The following is a 12771-nucleotide window of genomic DNA, read 5'->3' on the forward strand; positions in this document are numbered from 1 at the left end:
CTACGTAGCACTTTAGGTACTGATCTAAAGTTCAAAATCATCCTTGAAATCCTTTCTACGATACTCCGTTGGTTCGCGACACGTACCGCCAGCAAGGAACTATTTTCTAGAGGACATTCCCGCGCCCACCTGCCACCTGCATAATAATCACTATTCTGGTATCCAAAAAATACAAAATATATCTTCAAATATACCTTAACCAATAACCAATTGACGGGTCAATTTTATGATAGAATCTCTCAAAACCATGAAAACTATGGTGGACTACAATAAGTTTGATGGTTTGGTTATCGTTTCTGACGTTTATCGTTTTTTTGTATCCTACTCCTACCATAATTTTTATCGTGCTATGGTTATTTTTTTCGGGAAAGCATGCAGCTTACTATGGTTAAACATCTAAATTAGTCAGCCAGCTTTGTTCACTTGAAAATACATTCATGAGAAAAACAGTTAAAGTTTCACTGTCAGATCATCCTGATCGATTTGGTTTCGAGCGACCGTAATAAAATATCCCATATAATAAATGATAAGTTTTCAGCAGTCTCCATAGTTGTGCAGCATATGCGCATTGAATTTTATCGTGCATATTGGTATAGGAGCATAGCATAGCATAGACAACCGTACACACCATGGGTGGCTGATATGATGTACCTGTAGGTACACCATACACCTGGCCATTGTAAAAATGGGTACGTTAGTTGAACACCTAGATTAAGAAGATTTGCAAAAACTCATGCGACGCAATACTTAGGTGCCATCCATATACCACGTGGACAGCTTAGAGGGGGGTGGGGGGTACGTGAATGTCCACGCTTGTCCACGGAAAGGGGGGGGGGGGGAGGGGGTATATAAAATGTCCACGTGGACAACCGACATTTTTTGCAATAAATAGAATTTTCATTTGTGCCTTTTGAATTAATTAAAATTAGGTCACGACATGTATTGTACTTTGCCTTACAATCAAATGCAGCTCGCCACGAAAAAGAAAATCCATTGACAACGTATTTGAAAAATAACTCGTCTTCTTAAAATTTCACGAACCACATGTGTGTGATGTGTTAAAGTCAGCGACCAAGCTAAGGTACTCTGGTTGGACAGGGGTTGAAGCAGATGAATCTTCAAGCGAAGATCAAGCTGGAACAGGCTTTCCTGTAGTCCATCATTTATTTGAAGTGGACAAGATTAGCATGGATAGAAGAACTAGATCTAGATAGCATGCCTAGTTTAGCTTGCTTTTACGTAAGCTTTTTTCTTAATTTTTAAAATTACAGAATAACGCAAATGAAAACAGAATTGAGCATAGAATTTCACATAAGAAAAAAAATGTCCACGTGGACAAACAATGGAGGGAGGTGGGGGTTGAGTCGATGTCCACGCTTGTACACGGAGGGGGAGGGGGGTGTTGAAAATTGGCATTTTTGTGTCCACGTGGTATCTGAATGGCCCCTAAGGTGTTCATGTACCCAGTAATATATGATATGAATATAATATGAATATATAAGCGTAAAAATAAAATGTAATGCAAAATTCATGGGCAAACGTAGAACAATCTCACCAGCAATCCGTTGAATAAAATGTAATTGCGTCATTTGAGTTTCCATCAGTGTATCTAGGGTAAGGAACGAGTTAAGCAGGGTCATTAGTTGAAAACAAATGAGCCAAAAATGCACTTTTTTATTCATATTTTCAAAATGTTTTGATAAGGACATGAATCACTTAACCATAGTTTTAATGTTCACAAACACAATTTGCTGTGTTTCCAACAGGAAACACTAAAAATTGTTGTCCAAAAACGTAATCACATTTTTCAACACTGATTTCAGTGATTCTTAATGTCAAACACTTAACATTCACATACCAAATTATTCAATACAGTTTTTTTTACTATAATCTAAAGTTTTGATACTAGCCGAAAATCTTATTAATTTATAACAAAACTGAAAATAAATTCTGAATCGATCGGACCTGTTCAGCAGTAACAGCAACGGCAGTTCAATCCGTAAACTATCGTGTTGCCAAAATAAGACTGATTCGATTCTGGAAATAAGAATTATAGGTTTGAAATTTACTGAAACCTTCAATGGTGAAAACGTGGTTCAATACTTTCAAGAGAAATGTACGTTCATAATTAATTTTTCTTTATTAAAAACAACAGAAAGGACAGCTTTTTCAATAATTTTCGACGATTTTTTCAGTGATTTAATGAAGCAATGAGGTCTTTCAATGTTATTTGCTTTGACAACACTGTTTTGTAGTCGGACCGTGTGCGCTGCTATGTTTGCCTTTTTTGTTCTCCCACCATCCTTATGAACAGCGAGTGAGACGTCGAACTCGCAGTTTCCCATAAGAACACTAGAGAATAAAAGAGACGACGAATACCGTTTGCCGAACGGTGCGGTAAGTGTATGCCCCGATAAACAATTTAGACAGATGGCATTTTACGCATCTACCGACCAAAAATATCAAATCTATTAATGCAAATGCCGACTAGTAGGTCGCGGATAGGAACGCAAACTTACTGAATAGGGGGGAAAGTATGAAGGATTTTTTTTTGGGGGCGTATAAAAATTCAGATTTCAGGACTGCTTAAAAAGCACCTTGAGGGTGAAAATATGTTCGCTCTGATCAAAATTAGTTCCATTGCTCCAGCTTTTAAAGCGAAAAATCAAAAGTTTAGCTCAATAATAGTGTCTTCCAGTGGTAACATCTTGAAGAACTAAAGGTAGCAAGAAGATTGGTATGCTGATATCCCCCACTTAGTCAACCCATCGCTTGTAATAAGGTAAAACAATCAGTGGCCCGCTTAGACTGCTTAAAACTGGTTCTTTACCCTAATATCCAATAATTAATTCAATTTTTCCTTTTGATATCCATGTGCATTACTTAAACCAGTTACGGCCAAAGTTTTCACTGTACAGTAGTACAGTAGTGTTTGATAAGCTAAAACGAAACAAATCATTAGAATAACATATTGGGCTTACCTACTAACAAAACAAGGCCGTGTGGCCGTTTGCCCAAAATCGCAATTTTAAAATCAGGCAGCCGGGAACCACGCAGCATCGTACCTTCTGGCTTAGCTACTCAATAGAGCATTCCCGGATATGGCCGCTTGAGGTGGCACGACCTATGTTAGTCGCTTTCTTGTTTGCCTTCTCCGTTTCATAGCCATTATCATGCATATTGGCATCGAATTTGGTTTTAACAGAATAAATGTATTTAATTACAATCTCAATTTCTAGTAAAACCATTTTAGCTGCTTTCTATGACATGAAAACTAATTAATAAAAACTTTTTTTTCTGAAACACACTTTGCTTTTCGTTTGCGAGCTAAGAAATACTTGCATATCGCCATAAAGGGTGTCCCACATTAAATTGCATCATGGAAAACCGCTATAGAAAATTACCCAGTAAAGATTGGTCTAACCTCTTAAAAATTTGAGTAGAAGTAGTTTAGAGTGTATTGTTTACCCTGTATTTTTATTGCTGTCAGCTTTTTTAAAATTGAAAAAATGGCGTCACCCGAAAAGCAACGTCACGAAGTGATTTTGCGCAAGCACCTGGAAAATCCTCAACTCTCTCATCTGGACATCAGAAAACAAGTCGGCATCGTGCAGTCAACGATGAGTTGTGTGATTAAACGTTATTACGAAACTGTGTGCATGGCACGGTAGGAGAAATGCGGTCAGAATGGATGTTCTGTTAGTCTATCAGGATCACAAGCGTGTCTTGAAGGAATCCCAATGCTTCGGCCAGGGATGTGGCCAAGTCTTTCCTTCAGAGAGCCAAGGACCCGGAGGGATTGCATGCGTACAAAGTGCAGAAGACTCCAAATCGTGACGAACAGCAAAACGCGGTGGGAAAGTCACGGGCTCGGAAACTGGATGATGAGACTTACGTCAAGGCGGACTTCCGGCAGCTTCCGGGGCTACTGCTCTGCACCGCCCAGCACAAGTTTGATATTCTGGAGGAAGTAAGGAAGCAGAAACTTTCAAAGTTTGCCAAGAAATACATGATTTGGCAAGCGATCTGCTCATGTGGCAGGAGTGCGCCGTTCGTGACTACCAGGACTGTAAACGGGCAGATCTACCTCATGGAGTGTCTACAGAAGCGTCTGCTGCCTTTGTTGATGCAACACGAGGGCCTTATGTTCTTCTGACCGGATCTAGCTTCGTGCCACTATCCAAAGGATGTCCTGGAGTGGTACGAAGCCAACGGAGTCACTTTCGTACCCAAGGTCATGAACCCTTTCAACGCACCTGAACTATGGCTCATCTAAAATTACTGGGTCATTATGAAGCAAGCACTATGTAAGCATCCCAAGGAGGAAAAATCTGAGGAAGACATGAAGAAAAAGTGGGTTTCAGTACAAAAGAAGATGTTGTACAGAATCCTATGAGTGGAGTTAAGCGTAAGGTGCGAGCATACGGTTATGGTATTAAAGGTGAATAAAATAAAAAAGCTTACTAAAGAATTATATTCTGTTGTCTGAAAGTTTGAAAAGAATCGGTCAACTATAGTTGAATCACAAGCTTCTAACATTCATTAACTAGACTGAACAGCTTTCGAAGGAGAGTAACAGCGTGCAAGTTGTTTCAGTCTTTCCGGACATAGGCATTCATGCATAAACACATTACCCATTTTGACTGAATGTATGATTTTCCTCAAATTTCAACTTTACCTTAAATGCTTACTTATTTACGTTGGTATGTTTCCATTACACAAACTAGCTTTCAACCGCATATGCCAAACGAAACCACCCACCAGTCAACGGATTAGATTTGTGCAATCTGTGAATCTGCACGATGATTGCTTCCCGATTTGAGCATGAACATCAATGATAAACTTTTAAATGATGTAAAGTGTATTCAATTACATGGAATATAATTAAAAGTTAACGCCCTGCTGGTGATCGTCACGATGTGTTGTTGATGGGCGGGAGCTGGAGGTATATTTTCCCACGGCTCACTGCTAATTTTCGTTCGTGGTGCTGAGGTGCTTGGGGGAGGGGGGAGGTTTGTCTGAAGTGTGCCCTACGTCGCGAACGGTGTGGAAAGCGTGGCAAGCTGTCCGCCATGCAGGAGTTACTGTCACCAGAGTTAGTGAGCCGAGTGTGCCGGTATTCACGATGTTCATTTGCATTTCCAGTCAAGTGGTTTTGTTCAAAGTATGCTCAACTTTGTCATTTGATATTTTGCGTCCGACCGCGCCCCGTCGGCAGGATGTTTTTCATCCCACCGCCCGACGGAAGATTGGAAGCATTTTATCAAGCTCCGGACACTTGTTGGTCCCCTTTGATGTCGTTACGCTCACCGTTGTCAACCTAAATATATATTCCAGTACAGTGATTCTCTGGTTGGACAGTAGTATTTGTTTGTTAGCTCACAACGGTTCATGTACTGATTTTGTCAGCACTAATTACTGACTCAACAAATCTCAATTCATTTAACCTCCCTTTACCTAATTCCACAGACGCTACAGTTATACAACCCGAGTGGTAGACAAGTTACAAATTATGGGTGTTTTTTCCATTCTGTTTATCTCCGCAGGACTCAGCGCGGCCCAACGGCAGGATCAGGAGGACCCGTGTAAAACCAAATCGAAGGTGGTAGGAGATGTGACATACTGCGATCGGTACTGGGAGTGTGTTAACAATCAGCCAGAACTGTACGACTGTCCCAATGGGCTCGTGTTTGCCGGAAAGCACCGCGGCGTGACGGAAGGCTGTGACTACCCCTGGCGGTCGGACTACTGCGACGGGAAACAGTTGGCAAGTAAGCGAAACGGAACGATTGTCTCTCGTTAGTGGTCTGTTTGTATCACGTTTGATGACTTCGGTGTCGATTCGGGCATGGTTCCTAATTATGTTTGGTAATGATTAACTATTTGACATTCAGTTCACTTCTGGATCTTCTACGGGGTAGCTTACAATGAGCAATATTTTTTGGAAATTGAGTGAATTTAATGATCTGATTGAGTTTCTTTTGACTTGAACATTTTGCTATCAATATACGTTGGTCCGACGTTACGTTTGCGAAAATAATTTATGAGCCCCGGAACGGAAATTACGAATTCAAGCTTTTACTTCGCTGTTGCAAGTTACCCCGTTTACCGGTAATTAGGATAGAGCAATACCTAAGCATTGCATTTTTATAGATAACTGCCCTGTGCATAACTTTTTCGAATTCGGCTTGGCTGAGGTGGTACAGTTAAATAAGTAAAATCAGTGCACAAAAAGCAGAACAGCACTGCTTACTAGAGATTGAATCACCACTACGGTGGCGATCAACATCGTAAATTGACAGGAAAGGTGGCATTTAAGTGTGTGCTGAGTGTTGGCATGAAGAGTAGCGTTGTCGATCCCGACTGTCTGTCCCCATATCAAGGGCAGTTCTTGCCAGTGATTCCACTGGCAGGAGCGGCTCACGACAGCTTCTGACCTGGCGTGAGCGACTGAATTAAAACACGTTCTATCCCGAATGTGAAACCCATGATGGCGGTCCATCATAAATCTATCTAAATAGAATAACTATAAAAAAGAAAACCAAACAGTTCAACTCGGAACATTCGGCATGGTCGCAGGCAACAAATGCAATAAAAACATGGGACGGAGGCTTAGTGCCTGGAAGTTCCAGGCTGGAACTGCGGATCGCTGAATTTCATGGATGGCAACAGGGCACAAGTAGAGTTACTAGAACTTCGGAAGTTCACCATCATTGCACTGTAGGTTCTGTCGTAAAGGCGAAAAGGTGTAGCAGATTCGTAGTCGCCCCAATTTTACCAGCAGAGTGGTGGAGTTTCCAACGCGAATCGCGTGATAGATTGCATTAAGATCGTTATCGAGAATATGAACTCCCAGGTCGGTAGGAAAGTGATGTATAGACCGGTGATAAGGTTTGATAGCCTGCACACCGACACGGACGACCACTTCGTAGCTTCCCGAGGTATCAAAAGCACTTTCTTTCTTTCTTTCCCCCGAAGATCGATCACGACCACCAAGAGGAAAAAGAAACTTGGAACCACTATCTAAACATTGAAACCTCAACTAGCCTTTTGGTCATATACTACTATTGCACGGCCTAGGATAACCTATGCTGCAATCGTATGGTGGTCAAAGGTGAATGAGGTGACAGCCCAAGCCAAACTAAACAAAGTTCAGCGCCTGGCCTGTCTTATAGTTACCAGTGCCATGCGTACAACACCTACTGCAGCCATGGAGGCAATACTATGCTTACTGCCTTTGCATCTTCATGTGAAGAAGGAAGCAGAGCTCGGCGCACTACGGTTGCAAAAGAGTAAAACTATTCTCGAAGGTGACCAAATCAGCCATCTTCGCATACTTCGGGAGTTCAATCTGACACCCTTAGTTACTTCAGTCTCTGACTGCATGGAAGCCAGGCCCAATATGGACGTTCCATATGAGGTGATTGAAGCAGATCGCTCAATGTGGAATAATGGAGGGCCCGATCTTCCATCTGGAACTATCTGCTTTTTTACAGATGGTTCAAAAATGGGGGCCTGCACAGGCTCTGGAGTCTACGGACCCGGCATCAGGGAAACTATCTCATTAGAAAAGTGGTCCACCGGTTTTCAAGCAGAAGTATATGCAATATACATCTGTGCAACAATATGCTTGAAACGAAAGTACAGGCATGCGAAAATCGGTATCTTCACGGACAGCCAAGCAGCACTACTGGCACTCTTACTTACTTACTTACTTAGGTGGCTTGCCGTCCTAAGACAAAGCCTGTTGAACAAAATTTCTCCATGTAACTCGGTTGAGGGCTACCGCTCTCCAATTCCTCGGACACCAAGTACTCTCCGCCAGATCTCGCTCCACCTGGTCTAACCATCTTGCTCGCTGCGCTCCTGGTCGTCTTGTTCCTACCGGATTTGAGGCGAACACCATCTTTGCAGGGTAGTTGTCCGGCATTCTTGCAACATGCCCTGCCCATCGTATCCGTCCAGCTTTAGCCACCTTCTGGATACTGAGTTCGCCATAGAGCTGTGCGAGTTCATGGTTCATCATCCGCCTCCATACTCCGTTCTTCTGTATGCCGCCGAAGATCGTTCTTAGCACTCGTCGTTCGAAAACTCCGAGTTCTCACAGTCCAACTCGTCACGCTTTTTATAGATCGGGCGGATAACCCCATCTTTCCACTCCTCCGGTAGCTGTTCCGTATCCCAAATTCTAACAATTAGTTGGTGCAGACAAACGGCCAGTTTTTCTGGTCCCATTTTAATAAGCTCCGCTCCGATACCATCTTTTCCAGCTGACTTGTTGTTCTTTCGCTGCATGATGGCCTCCTTAACTTCGCCTATCGTCGGGGCAGGCACCTCTTCCCCGTTTGTTGCACCGTCGAAATCGCTTTCCCCGCCGCCATGGTTTTCCGCCTGGGCGCCATTCAGGTGCTCGTCGAAGTGCTGCTTCCACCTATCGGTCACCTCACGATCGTCCGTCAGAATACTGCCAGTCTTATCCCGACACATTTCGGCTCGCGGCACAAAGCCTTTGCGGGATCCGTTCAGTTTCTGGTAGAACTTTCGCGTTTCCTGAGAACGATGCAGCTGCTCCAACTCGGCATATTCCTGCTCTTCCAGGTAGCGCTTTTTCTCCCGAAAGATTTGGTTTCGCTGCATCTTCTTCTGTTTGTGTCTTTCCACGTTCTGTCGTGTGGCACTACGCATCATGGACGCCCGCGCAGCGTTCTCCTCATCCATCACCCTCCTACATTCATCGTCAAACCAATCGTTCCGCTGATTCCAGGCCACATACCCGATGGAGCTCTCCGCTACACTGCTGATGGCTGTTTTGATAGTGTTCCAACAATCTTCGAGAGTAGCTTCGTCCAGCTCGTCCTCTTCCGGCAGTGCAGCTTCGAGTGAATGCGCGTAATTTGCGACGACGTCTGGTTGCTTCAGCCGCGCGAGATCTAACCGAGGCTGGCGTCGGTACCGAATGTTGTTCACAATGGAGTGTCTTGGGCGCATCTTAACCATCACTAGGTAGTGGTCCGAGTCAACGTTAGCGCTTCGATAGGATCTGACGTCGATAATGTCTGAGAAGTGCCTACTGTCGATCAAAACGTGGTCGATCTGTGATTCTGTCTGATTTGGTGACCTTCAGGTGTACTTATGATGGATTCTGTGCTGGAAAAAGGTACTAAGTACGGTCATATTCTTGGAGGTAGCAAAGCCGATAACTCTCAGGTCCATTTCATTGGTCAGCGGGTGTTCGCTGAACCTTCTCCTCCTGGCCGACCTGAGCATTGAAATCGCCGCTAAGGAATTTGATGCCATATTTTGGGCAGCAGTCGTATCCTGTCACGAATCACCCGTTTCCGCGTCTTGTCCATCTTCATAGCTTTACTGAGCAGGTCTGGTAGATGATAGTCTATCTCTGAACCTACGTATCGTTGGGCCCCTCTGCACACCTCCTACAGCGCTACGACGTCGAATTCATGGCTTTTCAATACTCGAGTGCTCGCTTGAAAATCGGTGGTTCCTCGTCCTGAGTTTCCAATTTATCATTTTTTTCGTCGTAAGGGTCTATTCCGAGTGTTGCAAGGTCTGCGGCACCAAGTTCCTGTCTCGTCGGATGACCAACGAAGCAATACAAACTAAACTAAACTAAACAATATTATCTACTCTGCCCCCTACTTTGCCCTTCGTAAAATGCTACGATCAGGAAGCATACGCCGCCGCACGAAGCTAACAATGTACAAAACCATTATTAGACCGGTAGTTCTTTATGGACTTGAAGCCGTGACGCTGCTTACGGAGGACATACGCGCCCTTGCCGTGTTTGAGCGGAAAGTGCTGCGGACGATATTTGGCGGAGTACAAACTGAAAGCGGAGAGTGGCGGAGGCGTATGAATCACGAGCTACAGGCACTGCTTGGGGAGACTCCCATCGTACATCTAGCGAAAGTTAGCAGGCTACGGTGGGCCGGACACGTCGTAAGGATGCCGGACGACATTGCGACGAAAATAGTCCTCTTCAACAACCCCACCGGCACCAGGAACAGGGGGGCCCAACGTGCCCGATGGCTCGACCAGGTCGGAAGCGACTTGCGACTTCTGAGACGACTAGGAAATTGGCGACGAGTGGCCCAAGACCGAGTTGAATGGAGACGAGTGCTTGAAACACCACGAGCCACCCCGGCTCTATGCTGCTGAAGAAGAAGATCTACTCAAGTTTTTTAATTAGCTTAATTGGGTTTGAAACAAAAAGCTTTTCGATACTAATCGAAAGACCTCATAAAGTAGAAAAACTTTGCAGAAGACACTATTTAAAAGACCTAACAGTTTCGTCACAAATATTGGTGGCCATTTTTTTAACCCTCTCTGTCCCAGGGGAGTTTTGGTGGTTTATAGTTTTTGATCATGTGAAAAAGCTATTAATAAGCAATTTGTGAAACAAAACTATTCAGCTTGTAAAACAATGTTTTTGCTACGTTATGAAATCAAAATATCCATATTTGAATGCCTTAAAAATTTTATCGACCAATTTTAGTATCGGAAGTCATGGAGCACCTGTGCTATCATGGGACAGAGAGGATTAAGTCGCGACGCGTTGCCCGAAGCTAACGATATTGCGTTTTGTGGGTTTGAAATTGTAACTTTGCCTACGGAAGACGTATGTGCATTTGCCGTATTCGAACGAAAGCTAAGAATGACGCGGTTTCCATCGTACACCTGGCGAAAGTTTAGAGGTTGTTGTGGGCGAGGATGACGGATGACAATGCGATGAAATCTGTTCTCTTCAAGGTCCCCACCGGTACAAGGAATAGAAGGGCGTTGATATACTAAATGGCTTGACCAGATCAAAGCAGACTTGCAAGCGTCGAGGTACTCGAGGAATTGGCCATGAATAGCCCAAGACCGAGTGGTGTGGAGACAAGTTCTTGATCCGGCACGAAGAATAATAAGAAGAATAAGGCCGGCTAAAGTTTAGCATCTACTTTTTCTAACCAGCGTACGTGAAAACGCTAGAATCGAATGGATGACTAAGTGATAGCAGGTGTTAAGTCAAATATAGATGGACTGACAGAGGACCTTTTCGATTTTCTGGATTTGAGTAAATAGGAAATAAGCGGAGGTAACACTATAATCTGTCGCTTTTTTGTCAGCTCACCTGAGCGACGTCGCAAATCTTTTTTCTATTACCCAAAACGTGCAACGTATTAAAAATAATTGCGCATTAGCATGCGATTACTCGAGATTTCATAGTTTCATTTGAGTAAGCGAGATGAAAATTCTGCTCCATAAATGTTGTACCATGTCAAATTGTTTACTGTTTTTGGTACACAGCAAAAATAAATGAAATAACAACAAAAAATTGTGGCTAAACAAATCCACAATGCACATGCAAATGCTGTGTATTTTCACCGCAAGTGAAATATATTTTAATCGGGAAAATTGCTGTGTGCATACATGTACAAGCTGCAACGCCAAGCACGCTAAAGTGGAACTTTTCGTTGATTATTTCTTTCAGATGGACCCATCTCGACGGAACACTGTGACTGGCTGTACGGTATCTTCGGTCACGAAACGTCCTGCACTCGCTACTGGACCTGCTGGAATGGAACGGCAACCGAGCAGCTCTGCATCGGCGGCCTGCTGTACAACGAGAATGCCCACAGCTGTGACTGGCCGGAAAATGTTGATGGATGCCAAAAGCACCGTAAATCTCCATGACAATTTGTTTGATTTCTTTTTTTTCTATCTAACACTCTTTTTGGCATTGTCTGCTCCTTTTTGTTTCCTCCGTTGTAGCTCTCTGCAACGACGACGCTAATGGAAATGTTCCACTAGGAAAGTCCTGCAACCGTTACTGGCAGTGTCAGGGAGGTTACCCACGACTCCAGCGCTGTCCAGCGATGCTCGTATTTGACCGGCGAAGTCTGCGTTGTGTCGTTCCACCAACAGAGGACTGCGATGTTCCAACTACGCCACTCCCGCTCGAAGGGGAGCTGGAGCAAGGCAAGGTAAAACGACTGTATGTCATTTATTGTCACACGGTGTGTTTGTGAAGGGGATTTTGAAAAAATAAGCTATCGCTTGATTTGCGTTGTCATCTGAACATGGTAATTTTAGTTTAAAATGTGTAGTATGACTGCTTCTAATTTTCAGAGAAATATTTTCAAATCGTCTCTTAATTAAATTGATCAATTATTTTTAGTAGAAGTACCACCTGTACTTATTTGCATTTGTGCGTAACACTTGCCTGCAACTTTTATGTCTGAGATAGCTTTGACCTTTGAAAAATATACTGTGCGTCGGAGTGTGTACGATCTAATGGAAACTTATTTTCACCCATTAATGTTGATTACCTTTTCCATTTTCATTCTGGCGACACCCGAAAAACAAAAACTCGACCAACCGACCAACAGGGTAATGCCATTTCGAATCAGCCGGCCGGTGCGATTCAGAGTAAAGCCAGCGGCGGACGGAACAAAAACTAAACCCGTAACAACGACTGCCTGAAAGCTTGCTGCTGCTGCTGCTGCTGCCGCCGCTACTGTTGCTGCTGCTGGACGAAGGATTCCCATCTTCATCCCGATACGGTTCTTCCGACGGAGTCCTGTTTACTATCACCGGTTAGAGCGGCAGTGTGCAGTGTCACAATATTTTTCGAATCGATATTAAACCTGACAACTCAATGCGAGAAGTGATCGGTCTTCCCAAGTAGAAAGCAATCGCATTCGATCCGCATTGTAGGAAACGGAGCATTTAAGTTGCAGCATTCAACAAGAACCAACAAGAAGAGCA

The 12771-nt window shown here is 43.7% G+C and overlaps 1 protein-coding gene across 1 annotated transcript; it reads left to right on the top strand.

Annotated features, from left to right (window-relative positions):
- Positions 1-3687: 3687 nt before the first annotated feature.
- On the top strand, positions 3688-12464 carry LOC128739664 (protein obstructor-E-like). Its single transcript, XM_053835160.1, has 5 exons — positions 3688-3833; positions 5470-5771; positions 11495-11683; positions 11776-11987; positions 12393-12464. The coding sequence occupies exons 1-5, from the start codon at positions 3688-3690 to the stop codon at positions 12462-12464; spliced, it is 921 nt and encodes a 306-aa protein (XP_053691135.1).
- The last annotated feature ends 307 nt before the right edge of the window (positions 12465-12771 follow it).

Source organism: Sabethes cyaneus, chromosome 3 (assembly GCF_943734655.1).
Source record: "Sabethes cyaneus chromosome 3, idSabCyanKW18_F2, whole genome shotgun sequence".
Classification (NCBI taxonomy): domain Eukaryota; kingdom Metazoa; phylum Arthropoda; class Insecta; order Diptera; family Culicidae; genus Sabethes; species Sabethes cyaneus.